This window comes from Antennarius striatus, chromosome 22 (assembly GCF_040054535.1).
Source record: "Antennarius striatus isolate MH-2024 chromosome 22, ASM4005453v1, whole genome shotgun sequence".
In the NCBI taxonomy this organism is placed as follows: Eukaryota; Metazoa; Chordata; class Actinopteri; order Lophiiformes; family Antennariidae; genus Antennarius; species Antennarius striatus.
The window spans coordinates 11,842,553-11,864,125 of NC_090797.1; the positions used below are offsets into that span (position 1 = coordinate 11,842,553).

Genomic DNA, 21,573 nt, shown 5'->3' on the forward strand with positions numbered 1-21,573 from the left:
GCACTTGCACAAATGAGAACACACACACACACGAGCCAGACACATGTGGGTACCCTAGATAAAACGTTCTAGAAAGCTAGAAAGCAGAAGAGCTGAAAGTTTTAGTTTTATTTCCCTACAAACTACAAAAAACACTCATGTGACGACTGGCTTTGTCTTTTTCTTTTCCAAATCTCCACAAGACGAGCTGTTGCAGCTTCACAGAGACTGCGACGGCCTTGTAGAGCAACAGCAGGGTGTTGCTGATCAACAACACACATGCACACATGTAGAAATCTGTAGACATTACATTACACACACAAAACCTGTCACATAAAAGTGTCTCCGATTCAACAAAGCTCCACATAACAGAGGGAGCCGCCATCGTCCAGGCCTCAGACAGGGCGGTAAACTGGAGAGGGAGGGATGCTAAAAGCAAGACCCTGTTACTTATTCATGCCCGCTCTCAGAACGGGAAGCCTGTTGGTGTCAAAACTCTCCTTGGGCATCTTTTCTTGACAGTAAAGCAAAGAGCGTGCACGCATCTATGTTGCATGACAGGAGGGTATTTTTAGAGAGGCTTTCAGTCCCAGCTGGGTTCCACCATTGTTTGAAAAATGGACGGATCAGAAGAGGGATCTGAGCATTTGTTGTTTGTCTGCTCTTGGACAGATGGTCAGTTTCAGGAAATTTTAGTTTTATTTTTAGCACAAAAGCAAAAGAGAGAAATAGCATCACCAGAAATGCCGTTGCTGTGCTTCAGCATGTTTGAACCCGTTTAAACCGGTCAATAATACCAGTCATTAACATGATAACATGATCACATCAGTACAGCAGCATCATGAGGGTCAAGTTCATTAATTCCTTTATAAAGAAAACCCATGAGAACTTGAAACTCTAAAAAAAACAACAAATGTATATCAAGTTTTTGGCTGTTTGAAAAACATTCAGCAGTTTTTCAGACACACACACAAATATCTTGACTTCTCATCTTCATCCTTTCAAACCAAACTGAGATCTCTGATTTGTTGGAAAGATGGAGATTTCTCACAAAGAACCATCTTTTTGGGAGGCAGATGGTGTCACCCCCCCACCCACCCACCCCCACCCCATCCCCGAGGATCAGTCTGATGAGTCATTTAGGTGACTTTCCTCAGGTGAAATGGACATGTGTGGGTGAATCAGGGATGACGCCTAACGAGCATCATGGGAGTTCAGAGTCTCTCTCATGCTGCCAGTGTGGGGAGAACGGAGGAGAGGAGGGATTTAATCCGTGTTTATGCTTTACTGAGGACAGAGTGTGTGCTTCTGCATGTGTGTGTGTGTGTCTTTCCCATTTCTGCTCATAACTGAGGTAGAAGCTGATTAATATTTTACTGATAAACAATAATTGCACAACTCTCCTCAGTGAATAAATGATTTGTTTCACCCCCACCCCACTCTGTTTTATTAAGTTCTATCTCAACACAGCAGCAAAAGAACAACTCTAAACTGGACTTTCCAGCCAAAAAGATCATCAAAACGCTATTTAAGCATGACTGCCTCATCTAAGAAGCATTCAGCAATAATCACCTCATCTTTGTGAAACCGAGAAGGAGGTGAAACAAAGAGACGTTCAAGCTCAGTCACGTTAAGAGTCACGCTTTTAATCTAAATCAAAAGGTTCTCATTACCGCCCCGTGGATTATTCGGGACAAGCGAGGGCATTTACATTTAAAGCACATCGTTGATAAAAAGTTTAGCAAAAATATTGATTACAACTACTAGAAAGTCACTGGTGAACATTACCAGTGGACCAACGCCTGTTCAAGAGGCCTTTGTTCCCTTTACTCATGTTATTATTGCATTGTTCCTTGTATTCCTCCACCAGTGTCTTCTGGAGAGCATATCCAGAGATAAACAGTTCCTATTTTAATTATTTTTAGAGTGCTAATCCATATATTTGTGAAAGATGTAGTTGACACCAGGGCAGAAGGAACGACACTTTCAGCCTAGAATAAAACCTGTACAGGTCTGAGAATGCCAGTATGTGTATGTGTGGTTTTTTTGGAGATGAAAAGTTCCTCAAAGTCAGCGAACAGGTTGTTTGAACTTATCCATTACTCATTTCTCTTAAATCTGGGGGAGTGGGGGGGTTATGTGGAAAAGACGACAAAAAATGCTCCGGGATAAAAAAGGAACCAATCACGGAAGGCAGATTGTGTCCAATGGAGGCAGCTAAAGCCTGACACGAGGTGTGACGCCGAGTGAGAAATCACACCGGGAAATGAATTTTTCCCTTGAGCTTTACATATATATGTAAGCAGAAAAAGTGACAGCTTGGATTATGACAAGCACACGTCTGAGCCGGGCAGGGAGAAGCGTTACGGTTATATGTAGGATACTTTTGCAAGTATTTGTAGTCTGTAATGGGAAATGGGGAAAAGGAAAGAAGAAATGAACAAAAAGCAAAGTTCCAAAGTTTAGATTCGGATCCAACAGGGAGTTCTTGCCTGCAGGCATCTTTGGGGGAAGAAGGCATCAATATTTCTTCTTCACCCCAGGGGCCCAGAGCGGTAACACAGTTTAGCTGAGAAAAGCTCCAATTTTTTTTTTTTTTGGATTTATGTCAAGGCAAGGTGAAAAACACTTTAGGCAAAAGACTTTGCAAGTCAAGGAGACAGTTCACAGGGTTCATATGTATTCTGATCCTATCCATCCATGTGCCTCAGTGTCAAAGTCTAACAAGCAGATCCATCAGAGACTGACGGGGGACCAGCAATCACCTGCTGTGAACCTCCGGTCAGGTCTAGCATGTTTTGCCGCTCGGCCGATCACAAATGTGAACCTCACCTTGTTTAAATCGGCGTAACGTAATCTGGCACATTCAGCGAATTAGAATAATGTTTTGAGTTTGTTTTAATCAGATTGTCTTTGAGTGTCTAGTAACAATTCATTTAAAAAAACAAAAAAACAAAACTACAACAAGAACTCTTGAGAACCATATCTGATTGCTTTTCCAGCCTCCCACCACTTTCAACACCGTCACTGAATAAAGTCTTGGCAGAATCAGAAGATGCGATGCTGAGAAATGTCACTGCAGCATTGGATTCCCAGCGGTCTCACCACCGAAAGCCAGCCGTCACAACTTTAGCTTGACAGCTTTGAATCAGTAGCACGCCTCTTGTTCTCACCCCGTTTGGCGTTGGACGTCCCCGCAGTGCGACTGTGCCCCGACAATCACCTCTGAATGTCTTTTCCTACGTTTTAATTGAGGCTTTAAGTTTGCAGAACCCAGATCAGTGGATTTGGCCTCACAAGAACCCACCTGATTTTACCTGAATGTGAATCCGTTAAACTGACTGCGTTGTACTATGAAGACGGACCTATGCCAAAGCTTGAACACTATGCAAATGGGAATATTTAAGAACTGGCTTTCAAGTATTCTCTGTGTTCTTGCATGGATATCTAAATTCCAGACCATCAGTGAGACCAGAGTTCTGTCCGTACTCTTTAAATGACCTACTATATGATTGGCAGGGTCCGTTCTTACCTATCTAGGTCTCCTTGCACCTCTTTGCTGCCTCTCTGGGATATTTCTCGAGAAGAAGCCACGTCTGAAGCTCGGACTGCGTTTCGCGTGTACAGATGGAGGCCGCCATCTGTTAGGTATCTGTATGAAAAGAACCAATTAGAGGAAAGACATGTCTACTAAATATTTCCTTTTATTTAATGAATGAAAAGCAACAGATTTAAAGGAAACCAACAGAGAGATCATCGATTTGATTAATGAGCAGTATTAGGACTGCATGAGCATTTTATGAACTCATCAAAAGGAGCATTTTTAAATGAGTATTTATACAGGAGGTATCAGCCAATAACGCTTTATAAGCACAACCCACCTTGTTCCAGCCATTTACTGTTACTGAATGAAAATCAGAAGCCCTCACATGCTCTGCTATTACCTTTAGCAGGAGATGCTGACTTTTTTTATTTATTGTGGTAATCTGAAGTATTGTTTTTCCAAGGACCACACATGACAAAGCGACGCTAGCAGGTTATTTGTAAGGAGACAGATGTGTAAGGCCTTGACAACTCCATTGAACACAGCTAACGGGGAATTTCAAGGCATTTTTCAAATAAATGAGGTAAGCATTGTGACACTGGATCAAAATATACTACTCGGGTTCATTATCCTTCAAACCCAATGGCTTTTAAAGTAGTGTTCCAAGTGGAATAAATGTTGTGACAGGCTGGTCTAAATTAAAGCCGACATGTTCTGCTTCATACAGTAAAGCTCAGTATTGTTATCAACATGAAGGTTTTAAATTTCTAAATAATGTGTCCAGTGTGTTAGAAGACTGGAACATAGCTAACTACCCACTAGGACAATTTGGTTGAAACTACAGTGTTCGCTGTCTAATTCAAACAAAGCCTGCCTTAACTCAGACTGTACATAAGTTACTAACATAGCTATAAGGCTTACATAACAGTAATATGAAATACAACTATACAAATTAATCATTAATGATAAAAAAAATAATGATATGTCTCTAATGGCTGCTCGCCTGAAGGGGGTGCTGTACACAAACCTGGAGGGGTCGGCGTGCCCGCTGTAGCGCCCCGTGGTGGTGCCAGCGCTCGTGGTGCTCGCCCTGGGTGAAGCGTAGCTGCTGGGCATCGAGGGGGCGTCGCCTGCCTGGAGACGTGGGGTTTGTTGTGATTGGCCCAGTCGCCAGGCCATGGGGGAGGAGCGGGCAGTGAGGGCTGGTAGACTCCGCCCATTGACCTCGGTGGTTACCGTCGTGTCGAAGGTGGTTTCTAACGTACTGAAGAAGAGGCAGAAGAGAGAACGCAGGATTACATTTCCGGACAAAAACTGATCCCTGTCAGTGTGACATTTTCTGACCACGTCCATCACTTAGTAGAGGCCAAGTTTGGGAGAAGTACCTCTAATGGACAAAAGACATCAAAGTCATCAAATCAAGCTGAGTGAAGGTCAAATCATCCTGCTGGAAAGATCAGTCATCATTTAAATAGAGAGCTGTCTGCATCAGCTGAAAGCCTCCTCCTTCAAGTCGCATGTGGTTTCTTCAAATATCGCTGTGTGTGTGTGTGTGTGTGTGTGTGTGTGTGTGTGTGTGTGTGTGTGTGTGTGTGTGTGTGTGTGTGTGCGCTTGCAGGGTGACCTTCCTAAAGTGCTGTTTCTTCCAGTGTGTTAACTTGTGAAGGCTCCCTGGTGAACACATCTCAGAGCATCATGCTGCATCACAGATGGAGGGAGAAAGACACCCATGGTCTGTCTCATCAAGTGTATTTTGGAATAAACATGTTTGAAATAGTACAGAAATTTGAATCAGATGCAAATACTGTCAGTGCAAGATCAGCTGAGAATGTAGAGCTGTATAGTTGCTGTTACAATAATACAAGTCACGGCATCAACCTGATGGAGGGATGCAAACAGGACCGACTCACAAGCCTCCGTATCCTCCAGCGACGAACATGAAAGATGATGGAACACAAACTTACTGTATCTTTAGGGGGATAACGCGTCTTTCAGTCTGGGTTGTTACACCAAATGAAGCTGATCCATTTTTACACTATGCTTGGCAGCACCGGTGCCTCGCTGGAGCGCTCTCTACTGGGAACAAGAGTGAACTACACTCACAGGATGAGAGGCAGAAGCCAGGCTGCTCTGATCCAATTCATGATCAGAGATATTGGTACATACAAGACTAAAGACTTGAGGCTTTACATTTCCCATTTGTATACCAACAGCCTGTTGACTAGAGCTATAGACTAGTTATTTAATGTTCAGTCAGTTATGATTTTTGCAAGTTTATACACTAAACTGTAGTATTATAAGCACATTCAATCTAATAGGAGCGTTTTTGTTGCTGTGAAAGAAATGGTGCTGGTGATGGAGCAGGACAGCAGCTGGACATGTGGGCTGAGGTCCCCATTTAAAACGCCTGCCTCTACATGAAAGTCTTTGGATTTGAAACGCAATGACATATAAAAGCAGTCTCACACATAGTAGACAGAGGTGTGGCATCAGCTGTGTGTGGTGTGTGTGTGTGTGTGTGTGTGTGTGTCTGTGTGGGGTGAGAAAGGACGCCTGTGACGCCATCACGACGACACTGTCAGCAAAGTTCACAACACATCTCTATCAACACCTTCAGAGGGTCACACATGCATGAGCTCAGAGATACACACAACACTGTGTGTGTGTTTGTGTGTGTGTGTGTGTGTGGGGGGGGGGCAGAGGGGGGGATGAGAAGCTGAATAGAACAAACACCAGAATCTTATCCGACAAGCAATCACGGCCTAATGTGGAAATATAGAAATCAATTCACCACGGTATAGGAAGAAGAATCATTTAACTATTGGTTCACAATGCAGCTCGCTAAATCAGCTTATCTTTATCTCTAGGCAGCAGATGAGAGAAAAAAAACCACAAAAAAAACCAGGGACGGCGTCTGTGTGTGTGTGATAAATGAGCATGTAGACTGAAGCGTAAGATTCTGAAACAGACCGTATAACATCTGCACGTTGCCAGTTTAATGCCCACACATCATTAGCAGTCTCATAATCTGTGCATTATTGCATTATTATATCTGATCACATTTCCAATCACCTCTGCTGCTTTTTTTTTTTTAATCTTTATTTCATCAAAATAGCTGGTATAGAGCAGAACAAAAAAAGAAAAATAATCCTAACAGAGGGAGACCGTTGTGTTCAGTCAAAAGCTCAGCAGGACCAAAGTCCAGGCCGACGGAGGAGGACTGGGTGTTACTGAGCATCGGTAAAATGAATAGAGAAAGCGTTAAACACGTATTTCAGATGGATGTTCATTCACTGAGTTCTGCTGCATCACTCTGAAGGCTCTGTCGAAATCTTTCCACGCTTTTTCATGTTCTTCTTTCACGTCTTGTGGTCATATATGTAGTCCTAAACTGCTGACTGAAGCTCAGTCTCCTGTTGCTCCAGTAACCATCATCCCCGTGTGAGTACGCTCTGCAGCTTAAAACAAAGACCGCGACGATGTTCATCATCATCATCATAGTTTTCCCTTCAACCGTAAATCAATGCTGTCTCTTAGTCTGGAGAACAGCTAAGGAAATTAAATGATTCAGATCAATACAGACTGGAGGCCTCCCCCCCAAAAAAACAACTGAATCTCATTGTGATGGTTGCTGCATCAAAGATCGATGAATGAGAAAGTTTGGAGTTTCAAGATTTATGGAAATTTAACTTCAGAGCAGAGGATTTTCAGCTCCTCTGCCACCTGGATGGCTCGACGAAGAGTCCACATACACGCAGGATGAGTGACTTGGGCTAAATCACACAGTACTTTGATTTGTTGGCTGTATTTTACAAAAATCGAACACTCGATTTGATCTGTCAGGAACTAAAAAGAAAGAAAGTGAGAATGGAGTTGAATTTGGAGATGAGAGAATATTCACGGTTCTGCAAAAAAAAATAATCTGTTGAATTCAATGGTTACTGATGTGAATTATTCCACCATCAAATATTGCCAAGTTAATGACAATAGCGTACTCCATCTGTGTAATCATTGATAACACATGAAGTAACCATGGCTACCTCTAGAGGAAACAGCACTGACTGCAAGTGGGCTGGACTTCTCTGCTTTCAGAGCCCTGCAGGACGATGAACAACCGGCCTGCAGAAATGTGTTCATCGAGTCATTGAGCTGATTAACTGATAGTAAGAAGATATTTTTTTCAAATTATTGATTTTGGATGATCTTAGCTTTGATATCTATTGCTCTTTAATAGTCACTAATAGCAAGACAGGCTTTCATTACATTAGGCCGACAAGGCTTCTGAACTACAAACACCATGAGGGCAGGCAGCAACAAAAATAGGGGAAAAAAAAAGTTTCTGATTAATCATTGATCCATTTTGATGTTTATCACATTGACGGATTCAGTTTATCCATTTCTAATAGAGTCAAAAACATCAGGATTGAGTTGTTTCCTGTTCTTGTATCGTCTTTTCAAAAAACGCATGGTCTGATGACCTCTACTATGTCTGCTCCAGTATAACTGATGGAACGCGTGAGGTCACAGTTTAATGGTGATTACGTTCATTCATTATCTAGGGGCGACAACAGGACAGTCCAGACAGACTTTTGTGATGGACACGAGTGGAATTTATATTCATAAAAATTTCCATGAAATCCAACGGTTGAATAGACCTGCTGCTACCTTAAATGAGTATTTTTTTCCATTTCATACAGACTGTTCCTGTGTCTCTGGTGTAAATGAGACCTGAAAACCAATCAAACACCTCATATCCCAAATGAATGGTTCCCATTTGAACAGAAGTAGTGGTGGGACAATGGCGCTGTATTGATCGCACCTGACTCGGAGTCCTTTGGGGGGGGGGGAAATGAACAAAAAGAAGTAGAAAACAAATACTTCACATGCATGCCCACAGACTACCATCTGTCTTGGCTGTCAGCAGCTCGGCCACCATCTTCCTCAGCAAATGGAGCAAAACACACAAAATAATAGACTGAGGGAGGAGAAGAGGGACGATCCGGGTCCCTTGCCGAGGGAGATGACGTTAGCCAACGGTTATCACTTCGTCTTCCTCTGAACTCAGGCCCTACGCTGCAGCCCATGGCTCACAAATGGAATTGTCCATCAATTCCGGAATGCCATTACACATGTCCCAGCTGGTGAGGAAGTGATGTTTTTTAATTAAATCCAGGAAGCATTGGATAACGTGGCATCATAATAATAGAGAGAAGCTCATTAATAGCTGGAGACACATCTCCCTGTGTGATAAACTGCATAAGGCGAGCCAGAGATGCTAAAATCAGAGCTAATGTTATTCTAGGACGAACCACGAACGGAGAAGCGGCCGTCAGATTTTGCTGTTGAGACAGAAAAACTGATCGCGAAAGGAAATGTTATTGTTCTTCACTTTTCGGGTCATTTATTTCTTAACAAATGACACGTCGCAAGGAAATGAATGAAATACTGTAGGTCTCAGAGTCAGACTTGCCTTGCATTACATCAGTTTAATAACATACACGGGCTGCAGGTTCCTGATGAGATAACGTCTGGCGGAGAGAATTAATTTATGCATCTAAATGAACCTATGAACGCCTTGAACAACACGGAGAGGGGATCTAGAGGCACACTCAAGAGCAGCAAAGAGGCAAAAACTTGATCGGCTTCTTAATCCAGACCTGCTTCTGATCCTTCTCTTATCCCACCTTTTTCTGCAGAAGCTTTCACTAGAAACTCAGCTGAGACTCGCCAGACATCAAACTGTGAAGGACACATCCCATCCTTGGCAGATGAAATCAATCTCTTATCCTTTGTGTGTATGTGTCAGTAAATATCCTCACTAAACCAATGTATTATTCTAGATTAGTAATGGGTAATACCATTTATGAGCCTACCTGTGGCTGATCTGTGTCCCCCGTAAACTGGACATGGTCTCTTCCAGGTTCTGCCGCAGGTCAGCGATGTTCTTCACCGTCCTCATGCGTCTCGTCTCAGGATCCTCTCCTTAAAAAAAAAAAAAAACCCCAGACATTTTATATCCTTTACTGAAGTGCAACGCACATGCAGACACACACACACACACACACACGATACGTGAAGTGATGAGAACGTCTGACAGTATTTTTACCGAACGTCACAGAGAGTCTCAGGATGAAACGGAATGATGTCCGATCCCACTGACAGAAGAGTAGGAAAGGTAATGAATCAGCCTGTCAGGCTGCACCTCATGCATTTCTTTAAGTCGCAAAACATTATTTCGTGCACTGCTGACGTTTTTTTTCCTTCGGCCTGCCGCAGAAATGTTGTGTCATGACACCGTGCGCTCTCCAAGTTACTTCGGGACACAGTCGAGGGCCGTGAAAGCTAACTCTGTTGGAAAACGCTGCCACTTTATTGCATCATCTTCCCGCCCCGCGGCCTCTTACAGCATGTCATACGTTTCGCGCTCGACTCTGTTTCCAGATGAAGCGCTTGTTTCACTCATTCAGAATGATTCTGAGACGGAGCTGCTCGATAAACACTGGGTGGGCAACATTTCACGCTAGCCTGTAGCTGCAGGCAAGGTGCCACAGAATGGGTAATTATCCAGTAGCATGGGACAGACTAAATCCTGGTCTCACTGAGCTGCCGTTTCACACACATAGATGACAATGCAGTGTCATGGTAAGAAGTCATGCTCAGTCAGATTTACTCATCCAGTGCTCGGAGCACAGCAACAAGCTGCCTTGACTGCAGAGACCGGGGGGGGTGGGGGGGACGTGTGAGGTAAGGTGTTTGAAAAAACCTCCAGCGACTTTATGACAACATCACTCTGCTCACCAGGAAGAACGAAGGTTTTGAAAAACGGAATCATTTTATTAATCTGTCACGTCTTCTAACAGCAGCGGTTAAAGGAGCTGAAGCCACAGATGGAAGATAAATTATTCAAACCTGTTATACAGTCGATTAGTTTTATTGGTATGTCAGCTGCTTGCAACAATCTGGGGAAAATAACACTTTAAAGAGATTAATATATGCATACATAAAGTGTTTTTATCACATGACGGAACCAAGCCTTGGTGGACTCCGAGATCATGGTCCTTTAGGAACATGCAGTGATGCAAAAGCATCCTCATCCGTCACAGACGGGGGACGTTTTCTTGCAGGATTTCCTGGTGCTTAATGAAATCCATCAGATCCTCTGCACAAAGCAGGTTTCCATCGGACCAGGTAACGAAGCAGCTGCAGACCAGCGAGCAAGGAAACATTCTGCAGGTTGTAAGAGGCTGTGGGGGTGCAATGTCTTTTTAACCTCTGACCCCACATTGGACAGTCATGCTAAGTCCAGTAATCAAAAATCAGTGAGACTGAAACATTAAAGACTATCCAGGAGAGACCCCAACACTGGTGCAAAGTGATCAGTCTAAGACACACGTGTTAAATCTGAAAGCACCACTTTATATCTGACTTTTATTTCCGGCTTCTCTTCTTGAACCAGGACCCCCTCAGAGAAAAACCCTATTCTGAGGAGTCATGAGGAGGCACAGCCCTGGGGTCTCCATCACGAATCCACAGCTTGATGCAGCATTCACCAGAAGCCTGAGGAGTGTGTGTGTGTGTGTGTGTGTGTGTGTGTGTGCATACTTTCTGTGCCAGAGTAAGTCACTGCGGTGCAGGAGCGGAGACCAGCTTCAGCTGCACATCCACACACATTAAAAAATCCAGTCTGATCCATTTGAGCATTTATAAGGAATTTACCAGCTCAGTACCTTATTAGGAATTAAACAGAGCTGTAGATGTGTGTGTGTAGCTAACCCCCCCCCCCACACACACACAGAAAGTATCTAAATGTAGAAGCTGTTTGCACAGATGCTACTGTTTCTACTACAGCATCAGTGGTACAGAGGAGGGAAGCTGCAAAGCATCCACTGCTGATGGAGAACAAACGGTGCTCTAGATCAAGATGGCACGTTATGAAAATCATTTGGAACACACACACACACACACACACACACACACACACACACACACACACACACACACACACACACACGTCACTGGTACTGATGCTGCAAGGCTTCACCTGAGCACAATTAAAGAACCATCTCAGTCTTCTAATTGTAATACACTCACACTCCCACGCACAGGTGTAATAATAAGGTATTGATCACGCTGGCTGTGACTCACGGCGCTGGGGGAGGCACAGATAATCAAAGTAGTGCTTTTCAGAGGGGGCTCTGGTCGTCTTATCTCAGTATTCTGTTTAATGCTGCATCACGCCTCAAAACCGCTGAAAGACAATCTACCTGTTGCCAAGGCCTGCCCCGCTGCTCCAGTGAAACGACACACTAACTATCATAGATCTGATGTCACGTTGTGTGTGTGTGTGTGTGTGTGTGTGTGTGTGTGTGTGTGTGTGTGTGTGTGTGTTCTCACACACTCCTTTTAAATAAAGGCCTTACATGCCTAATAGTGCACAAAAAAAAATGATGTTTCTCCATCATGATCTTAACCAGAACTTTATAATCCCCGTTTCCTGTTCTGATATTTTATCATCTAAGTCATGTGATCATCTTGTCCACCATTGGCTGACTTACGTGGGCGAGGTTGCGTGTGCAGAACCTGCTCCAGGTCGCCCAGCATGGTGAGGATCACGTCTTTGTCCAGCTGAGCCGTGCCTTCACGAGGACCCCCACCTGACACCTCCTCCTCTGCCCAGTAGCCCCTGTCTTTCTTGCCCCCTTGCCTCCTGCTGCCCCTCCCTCCTGCCTGCTCCTCGTCTACACGACAGCCGCCGCTCTCTTCGTCCTTCCTCCCCTCCTCCTCCTCCTCCTCCTCCTCCTCCCTGGACGTCTGCGCCGGCTCGTTCCGTGGGTGGCCACCGTAGGACGCCCGCTGCGCTCGCCCGCCTGCGCCGATGCATCGCCATGGTAACGGGATGAGGGAGTGTTCCGATTGAGATAGCACCTTGGTGAGGGAGAGGGATAGCGACCGGGCTCTGGTTCCTCGCATGCCCCCGCCCCTGGTGAGTGCCTCCTTCCTGGGGCTCCCCTGCAGGCTTCCTCCTGCCCGTTGCGTGGAGGACGAGTACGCCGGAGAGTTCTGAGCGTGCGACAGGCGGGATGGTAACTCGTTGAGCTCCAAGGAGTAGACGCGCTGCTCGCCATCGCTGAGCAGAGTCAGGTTAGTGAGCGATCGCTGTTTGATCCGCAGGTTGAGGTTGTCAGGAAGAGGCTGGGGAGGCCGTCGAGCCGGGCTCCCCCCTTGATACACAGAGAACTCTGCTCCTCTCTTCATCGCTCCTCGCCGGTTCCTTCCGTTTCTTACCTTTCTTTGCCTGCGGTTGACTCCAAGAGGGAAACTAAGCTGTCAAGCAGATCCAACTGTTTCACATCTCGGCAGATGGAGCCAAAGAAGGACGATGGAGGCAGAGAGAGACACGTCCCGGCAGGAGCTCCACGCTTCAGAGGGCTGAAACGGAGGCAGGTGCAGGGCAGAGAGTGGAGAGAAAACCCCACCCTGAGGCATAAAGGTGGCGTCCACATCCATCCTTGATCCGCCCCGTACTCATGGTCAGAGGAGGAGGACGACGCTCCACTTCTCCTCCGGTCCTCATGCTTACCGATCTGTCTCCTCGGCTCCTCTTTTCTCTCTCCCCCCCCCACCACAGTCAGGGGCGTGGAGCAACGACACGCTACATCTCCCTTCCTTCACCAGACGCGCTCACACTCCCTCTATCTATCCCTCTTCCTCCACCTTCTGTCTCTCTTTAATTACCAGCTCACTATCTCCCCCCCCTCCCCTGACTGACTGACTGACTGACTGACTGACTGACTGTCCCTCTCTCCTCACAGAGAACAAACGGGTGGTGAAGCTGGCGATCGGGCTCACGTCTCTCTCGGTCTGCTTGTTCATTCCAGCGTGCCGCCTGCAGCGCTCTCTCTCTCTACCCCCCCCTCCACCTCCTGTGTTTATCACACTCTCTTACTCTTAATCCCCCCCTTCGTTCTCTCTTTCTATTCTCTTCCCTGCAGCTTCCAGCCCTTATCTTTTCTCCCCTCTAACCATGCTTAATAACCCCTTTGCATCCAAACCCCCCCCCCCCCTGCTCCAGGTGACGATGACTTGTTTGGACGGTGCACCTGTACGCTTTGCAGCCCCCGCTGCAGCACAACGGCCACCCGGCTTCATTAAAAGATATCCGGAGGAGCTGAAACAGGGAGCCTGGAGCTCTGATGGACAAATAATGAGACTATAGAACCAACACACACGTCTAATCAATAAAGCATCATTAACCCTGTCATGATTAGTCACAGCTGTCCTCCACACATTTCTGAATCCTGGTCACGGTAGTTGGTAACAGCTTGAAGCAACTAATGATGTTGACACTACGAGTACAATAGTCTGCACCACATCACAAATAATTACCTTTATTCTAGTTTTAATAAAAAGAACGAGCGGCGTTTCTGCAGAGCCCAGCTGCTTTGTCAAACAGTTTTAAAAGATGAAATCCAGATGAAAAGGTCGAAGTGCTTGTTACTGACATGAGTTCATCCAGTAAATGTTTCTGAGGTATCTGCGGTCGGCATGAACTTCCATTTCCCTCACGAGACTCTTTTTCTCTTTGCTCTGTGAAGAAACAGTCTGCGAAAAAGGCCGGATGTGGAACGACAATAAAACGCTTGACGACAAAGAGCGAGTGTTTGAACGGGGGGGGACGCACAAAAGGAACGACCAGTGGCGCAATCTAAATTTATCTTTCAAATGAGCGGCTTGAGAAAAGCCACGACCAGAATGAAACGTCAGGAATGTCACGGCTGACCTGACAAACCAAACCTGTAATCTCAAGCTGTTGTTTGTGCACGCTGGACTCTGCGTGTGCTTTGAACCTGACATCTTATTTTTCACGTTTAAATTGAAATTACATCTCTTATATATTTTATAAATCCAAGGTTTCCAATGAGTTTCTGCAGAAAGGGATCCTCAACAACTCTGGTCCTGGTGTTACAGTAGACAACAGCCCAGTAGATCTCAGTTGGAGAACATCACAAACACATTTTAGTGCTAATTGTGTGTTAACCTCTTTGTTCACAACAGTTAAAAACCCGCAGACGCAAAGAAAGGAATTCAATTGTTGGTTAAGACTCCTTTAAACTGGTGGAATGTTGTTGGCTGCTTTGACCCGGTGATCTCTGTGGACCGCATTTAAGGGATGAGTCACTCATTTGAGTCGCTCCTCTTTACAAATCGCCTGCTTGGCTTTTAACCAGCAGCACTTGTGGAGTTCTGATGTTCACATTCTGAACGGAGTGATTTCAGCATAACCGTCTCTACTTTCACTAAATCAGTTCCTTGGTTGGGATTCTCCTCTTTTCGGGCTTCCTGGAAGCCATCGGCTCCATCTGGACTTGGCTCTCATTTCTGAACAAATGAATTGTCAGATTTGTGGATATAATATTTATCATATGAAGAAAAAAACACTTTACAAAGCCCATCCCTCTGCTCAGGCTGAAGCCTCTACATGACATCTAAGCACTGGTAATGTGTCAGATGACTGGCCAGCGATGGGGTTGTAAGAGACGGATGCCTGCATGGGTGGAAACAAGGAGCTGCTGCCTGAGCGGCTGTCAGTGTTGACATTTTCCCTTCGCTCCATGCAACCCGTGTGGAACAGCGATCCCCAGTAAACAAAATGTCATCCAAGTCTTTAAAGAATGAAGAGAGAAGAGCATGCTGTCCATGTATATTTCTGCCAGTTAGAAATGTGATAAATTTCTAGGTGTAATATGCATCATATCACCGTTTCCAGATGCACATAACATTCAGAAGACATCAAGACTTAGTCTTCAGTCTATATACCACCAAGGAATCAATAATAATCACATAATTTAGTATTTATGTTATTTTTAATAGGCAGTCACGTGATACTGTACACGCATTCTATTGGCTGACGGCTGCTGAAGTGCGCTGCGTTCCGTGAGTCTCGGAACGAAGCGCACTTCCATGAGACACAAAAGTGCTTTGAACAGTCGATCAGAGTGTGGGAAAGGGTAATACAGATAGAAGGTGGTTTAATATCAGTATGGGGAGGGTTCATAAACGTTTGAATTACCATAAATAATAAAACAGTTTGTTGCGGGATTTCCTTTTTGCTGGTGGTTCCTGGGACACATTAACTGCGAGTAACAAGAGATTACTGTATGTTTAGTTTTGGCAAAAAAATAGGAATGTCTCCTCACCTTCCCATGAAGGACTATGGGAGGGGTAGAATTTGTTTTTTTGCTGTATGGGGAGGGGGGCTGGTGATATGAGAGACGTCAGCACGTTTCAACACATCTAAAACACATACAGTAAGACGTGCTAATGCATCGGTGCCTCGGTTTATAATCCATAATGTAACAGAAGCTAAACCAGTTTGTCAATTTCTTGGAGAGGGTAAATCTCCTGTATGGAGAGAAGCCCTGCAGCTGCAGTCACATGACTGCTGTGCAAATATAACCGCTGAACAACAGATGAAGGTTAAATTCTTATGTGACAGATCACCAGAGAGACATGCTAAATGCACATCCATATAGAGAAACAACACATTCGAACAGAACCGTGTATGACCCGGCATACCTGAGATCTCCTCCAGGCACTGTTTGGCTGTCTTGCTGTACACCAGCTCTCCCTTGCTGGGGCTGAGGCAGGGGTCGACTGGGGCCACCATGGTGCAGTCGTTTTCTGAAAAAGTCCTGGAGGCATAAAAAAACAAGGATGAAAACATCTGCTAAGCTGCAGCCACCTTTCAGATCAGACCGCTTTAGCTGAACCTGGTCATGCAGTGAATGCTGCACGCGCGTGCAAACACATACACTCACACACAATGCAAACCATAACCACCTGCAGAGCGGCAGATAAAGTGTCTATCTGAGACATCAAGCATGGTTTACGAGTTTTGCTGTTTAGCATGTGGAGTCTGAAGTCCAGCTCAAACCGGTTGACTGACTGGAGTCTCAAACATTTTAACCCTGGCTATAATGTATTTATCATTATCCTGCTTCTATCATTCCAGATCCTGCTTGTGAACTCGGAACAACTGAAGCTAAATAAGAACAGGATTAAGTCGATGCAGCAAAGTCCAGCAACCACAGTGGCCTATCAATCTTGACAAAGGCAATGGCAAGAGGAGGGGGTCCAGTAGGTGCAGAGACAGATCAAGACTAAGATCCCTCATTAGGCTGGAAACAATTATAAACGTGCAGCGGGAGAATTCACACTCACTGGCTGCATGCTGATGGAGGTTGGCCGGTGAAGAAGAACATTTTTAGACATAAGAAGAGGCAGAAAATAGAGGTTCCACAACTATCTGCCCACGAGGGAGTGTGTTGGCTGAAGGTAGAGAGGAGACATGAAACTGAAAGATGCCTCAAAGGCAGGACGGTCAGCTAACACCACCTGCATAGCCTCTGATTCAGTGGAAAGAGGCACCAAAAATAAGAATATTTAATGCAATTGTCATATAAACATAATATATCAATCACACTATTATGTGGAAATATGGTAAATATAAATGGAACAAGCAAACCAGCCCACTAGCAAGCTGTTCACTGGTGGGGTTGAAATCATTTCAAATCTTTCCTTGGCACAGCTTTGGGGTTTCCCCTGCTCTGGAACCTGCAGGCCTGATTTAAAGTTAAATCCTGGACCGGACTAAAAAAAAAAAAAAAGCTTTCCTAATAATAGAAATAAAGCTTCCAGAACACCATCCTTCAGCTACCCTTCTGTGACAAGCCCAACCTTCAACAGCAGATGGTCTGGCACCACTGAACGTCCGGCTGTCCACCGACCCTGCTGGCCAGTTTGTTCCAATTTCACTCCAGAGTCTGGAATATCACTGATCAGAGGACGGAAACTGAAAATGCACTCAAACTTATGTTATTGTATATTTTTGTCCATGTATGAAACATTCTAGATAATATTCTGAAGGTGATATCAGAGATAGTCCACCTTCTGTAGACTGAGTGGGCTTTTAGCTTCTTCGCCCTAACTATCATTGACTATCTGCCCAGGACTGAGAGGTGTGGTTGGTTTAACCTCTTTAATGCGCAGAACTAAAGCGATTGTAATGCTCGAAAGCAGCAGGGTTGATCGTGGCAGATCCGACTGTGCACGACGAAGGAGGAAGACGAGGGAAAGGGAAGGGACGGCGGATTAAGTCTTGTTTAATGGGATTCTTAACTCGCTTTCTCTGCGAGCACAAAGGCATCCCAGAGACTTTGGCAGCTCCTTCATATTTTTTTTCTCTCCCTGGATTACTTCTGCTCTTGAAAGAGAAAATCTGCCCTTCTGGGCAGATTTACCCATTTCCTGCACCCCTCGTGGCCGTAACGTCAGGACGCTACGCACCAGCTGCAGCATTAACACAACACTGGTTGAATGAAGAAGAGGAAGTGTGTATTCTCACATCAGACACACAACCCAGACAGTGAGATTTGGCATGCGGCCGACATCAGCTGTTAATTTGTCTTGTAATGGCTGAGGTGAGACTGAGGTGGAGTGGCTGATGGGGGTATGTGAGTGAATGTAGTCGGTGTGTATCTAAATGAACACACACACACACGGCTCACCTGTACATAAAGGGGGCTACAGTGGCGGTATTGGGGTGGTTGTGTTGCTGCTGCTGAGGAAGCTGGACGACTCCGTTGCCTCCAAGGACTGCTCCTCCTCCTCCTCCTCCTCCCAGCATCCCACTGGACCCAGAGATTGCTGAAGTGCTGGTGGAGGAGGTCATGCTGCTCCTTTTGCCCTCCGGGCCTCCGATGGAACGCTGGATGTAGAAACTCCCGCCCTGCCCGCCTTTCATCAGTTTGGTCCTGTCGCTGTCTCCGCCTCGCATGTTGCCGCTGCTGTTTAAGGAGGTCGAGCTTTGACTCTGGGACTGACTCTGAGGCTTTGACGCCGTTGTGGACGGAGCTTTGAGTCCTGGTTTGGGGATGCCGCTGGAGGCCGAGGAGCTGCCATCTTTCTTTCCAGATGATGGCTTCCCTCCCTTGGGGATGAGGCTGGCAATTTTGGAGGTCTTTTTGGTGGGATCGGCAAACGACTCGCGTTCCTCTTTGGGTGGAGAGCTGTCCTTTGAAGACTTCCCGGACTTACTTCTGTCCTCCTTGTCTTTGGACAAGGATCTGCCGCCGTTGGCAGACGCTTTTGAAAACGAAGAAGGGGGGGAAGAAGATGAAGGCTTGCTTGACGCAGTAACAGATGATGTGGGGGTTTTGGTAGACAGTTGCTTGGTGGTAGCACTGCTACTCACGCTGCTGCACGCTGACCCTGTGGGCGTCAGTACATCCTCACCGTACTCCGACAGGTCGTCCTCCTCCTGCAGAGCCATCTCCGCTACGGACGGCGACGTTCTCGAAGTCGATCTTGGGTTAACCAGGCGGAACTTTTCTAGCATGGACCTTTGGGGTCCACCACCACCGACCGAACTGACTTTTGACCCATCGCTGCCATGTGACAGTAGTCCCTCTGAGGCCTGAGGTGATTGGGTGGGGGAAGGTGAGTGCGTGGGGCTTGCTAGCATCGATGAAGTGGCACTGTGCTTGAGGTTCATGGACTTGCTGCGCCAAGACTTGCCGGTGGAAGGTGAGGGGATAGCAGAGACCAGCTGCTGCCCACTGAGGCTGGTGGGGACCATCCCACCAATACCACTCCCATTCATCCCACCGGGTGGAGGGATTCCCCTCACTGCTTCTGAAACAGAAGATGGGAATGAAGAAGGGTGACTATAAATAATGAAGTCTCTGAGGAAGAGATTTAGTGTTGTGATGACACAAAGGACTTTTCTGCACTAATATAGATATTCTGAAATATTAGAAAAAGAATCATTACATGTTTTGCACACATACATGAAAGCTATCTAATTAAAGCAGGGCTTTCAACCAGAATTTTATGCCAATTGGTTTGTTCCGAACAGAAACAGAATTGTAACGTTTCCGGTTTTACGGTTACAACAAAAAAATGTAGTTCTCAAACTGGTTAAGAATGTTCCTACCTACTAATAGATAGGTAGGTTGCTTTAGGACTTTTAAATTGGCAATCAAGGTAATTAGTTTAAATACTGCAGATATATGATCCTACAGTAAACAGAACACCAGCACTGATTCAGTTACAGAACAGAGGATGGAGGATCAGAGGAAGACGGAGAAGTTGCGTCAGATGATGATGCAACAAAGTTTCAAAGCTTCAACATATCAAAGTTTCAAAGTTTCAGAGCAGAGTCCGTTGAACTCCGCAAGTAGCTCATTCGGTTTCAGAACTGAAGAAAGTTTTTGGTTTCGTTTTCGTTCCATGAACCGGCTCAAAGCCCTGGGTTAAAGCAGGACATGGAATCCAGTCTTAAAATTGACTGTGTCCAAAATAATCACATACATTGATCATACGTTTGTGTAAAATACACAGTGGTTGTATGCTGACAGTTTCTTCCAGCAGCATTAGCTGCAGTGACTCCCGCTCTGCTGAGAAAACCAAAAATATAAAATCTGAGCCCGACTTTGAGTTTCCTGGATGTATTTCACATGGGAAATGACGGTTCCTGAATACTCCATGGCTTTACACACGCTGGGTTGAAAAGTAAAGCAAAGAAATTACTGACTGGAACATAAATCACGGTTGGGGTTAAAGATGTATTGCACAGCTATCACACCGGCGTCTCAGAGGAGTTTGCCTCACATGAGCTACAACCGCCTGCAGAAATCCACGTCCTGATTTACACTCTACACACGCTCGTCACAGTGTGATTACAGGTGGATAACAGTGGTTACAGGAAGCAGACCACCACGTTTAAGACCTAACAACGTCAGATTTTACACCATCTGTGTTCACATGGAAAGACAGGAAACCATTCAAACCACTCACCTTTCTTCATCAATCATCTTTCACCATCAATGTGGTCCATGCATTGGAGATCCTATTAGTGTTTTGCTGAAGGAGGTTTTGATCAATGTGGGTTTGTTTTTTTTAATCAGTTGTATTTCTTTGAGGTTAAATCAAGAGTTGCTCATAAAAAAAGGGAAAAACAGGAAGAAGAATTCAACTTGAGCAACTTTAATTGCTTACACACATTTTCTAAACCTTAAAAATGTCTCGAGACGCCTCAGTGCAGCGCGTCTCGTCTTTACTTTGTGATGTTTGGAGTGGAATCCAGCAGCCAATCACAAAAGGTGTACCACAAAAACCATGTCTCACTCATTAAAATCACAAGTTCATTTATATTACATGAGTTTATCATGAATTTGTGCAGGCCCATTACACTTTAGAATCCGGCCCGCTAAATTTGTTTGACTTTGATACAAAAATGACAAAAAATGGGAGACCAGCAGGACTGTTCCCACTGAAACTGCATGTGACTAAACCTACAATAATAAAATATATGCAGTTGTAAAATAATTTTTACAATAAGCCTTGCAAAAGTGTGCTTATCTGCCTGTTAAAGGCCAAAACATTTTATATAATGGTTTTTACACGTCATTTGCATTTGTTCATATAAACATTCCATCATCTGCTCCTCAGCTGATACACGTGTTACATTTTTAGAACCAGACAAAAAATTTGCCCACCTTTGTACTAAAGTTGACACACCTGTTACTAGGTTAGTCTTAACCTGCATGTGTGTGTTACCCGCAGTGGGCTCTTAAGGAGTTCATGAATGTGAATTCAATACATTACAAGTGTGTTCTCTGTGTGCCTTGTTTGTGTATCCAGTCAATTACTCCTGTCTCTAGTGATCCCATCCCCTTTTCTTACCCACCACACTTTTCAATGTGCAGAAACTTGCTGTTGCCATGGCAACAGACTCTTCCAGTTTTTGTATTTATTTATTTTTTTTTACCTCTATGGCCAAGACATGAAATGTCACTTTTTCTGGGGTTGGTGGTGGAGTTTTTGCTCTCTCTCTCTCTCTCTCTCTCTCTCTCTCTCTCTCTCTCTCTCTCTCTCTCTCTCGCACACACACACACACACACACACACACACACACACACACACACACACACACACACTGCAGATGAGTCTGAGCATGCATCTTTCCTCCAGATTCATGTTTTCACACC

The 21,573-nt window shown here is 45.1% G+C and overlaps 1 protein-coding gene across 7 annotated transcripts in view; it reads right to left on the minus strand.

Moving 5' to 3' along the window:
- The window catches only part of nav3 (neuron navigator 3), a 155,901-nt gene that overhangs the window by 36,060 nt on the left and 98,268 nt on the right, over positions 1-21,573 (minus strand). For all 7 annotated transcript variants that reach the window (XM_068307488.1, XM_068307489.1, XM_068307487.1 and 4 more), the window contains 5 exons: positions 18,091-19,216; positions 16,100-16,215; positions 9,397-9,505; positions 4,551-4,787; positions 3,512-3,631 (listed from right to left, as the gene is read on the minus strand). In XM_068307488.1, the coding sequence (XP_068163589.1) occupies positions 3,512-3,631; positions 4,551-4,787; positions 9,397-9,505; positions 16,100-16,215; positions 18,091-19,216 (1,708 nt within the window). The remainder of the gene's footprint in view (positions 1-3,511; positions 3,632-4,550; positions 4,788-9,396; positions 9,506-16,099; positions 16,216-18,090; positions 19,217-21,573) is intronic.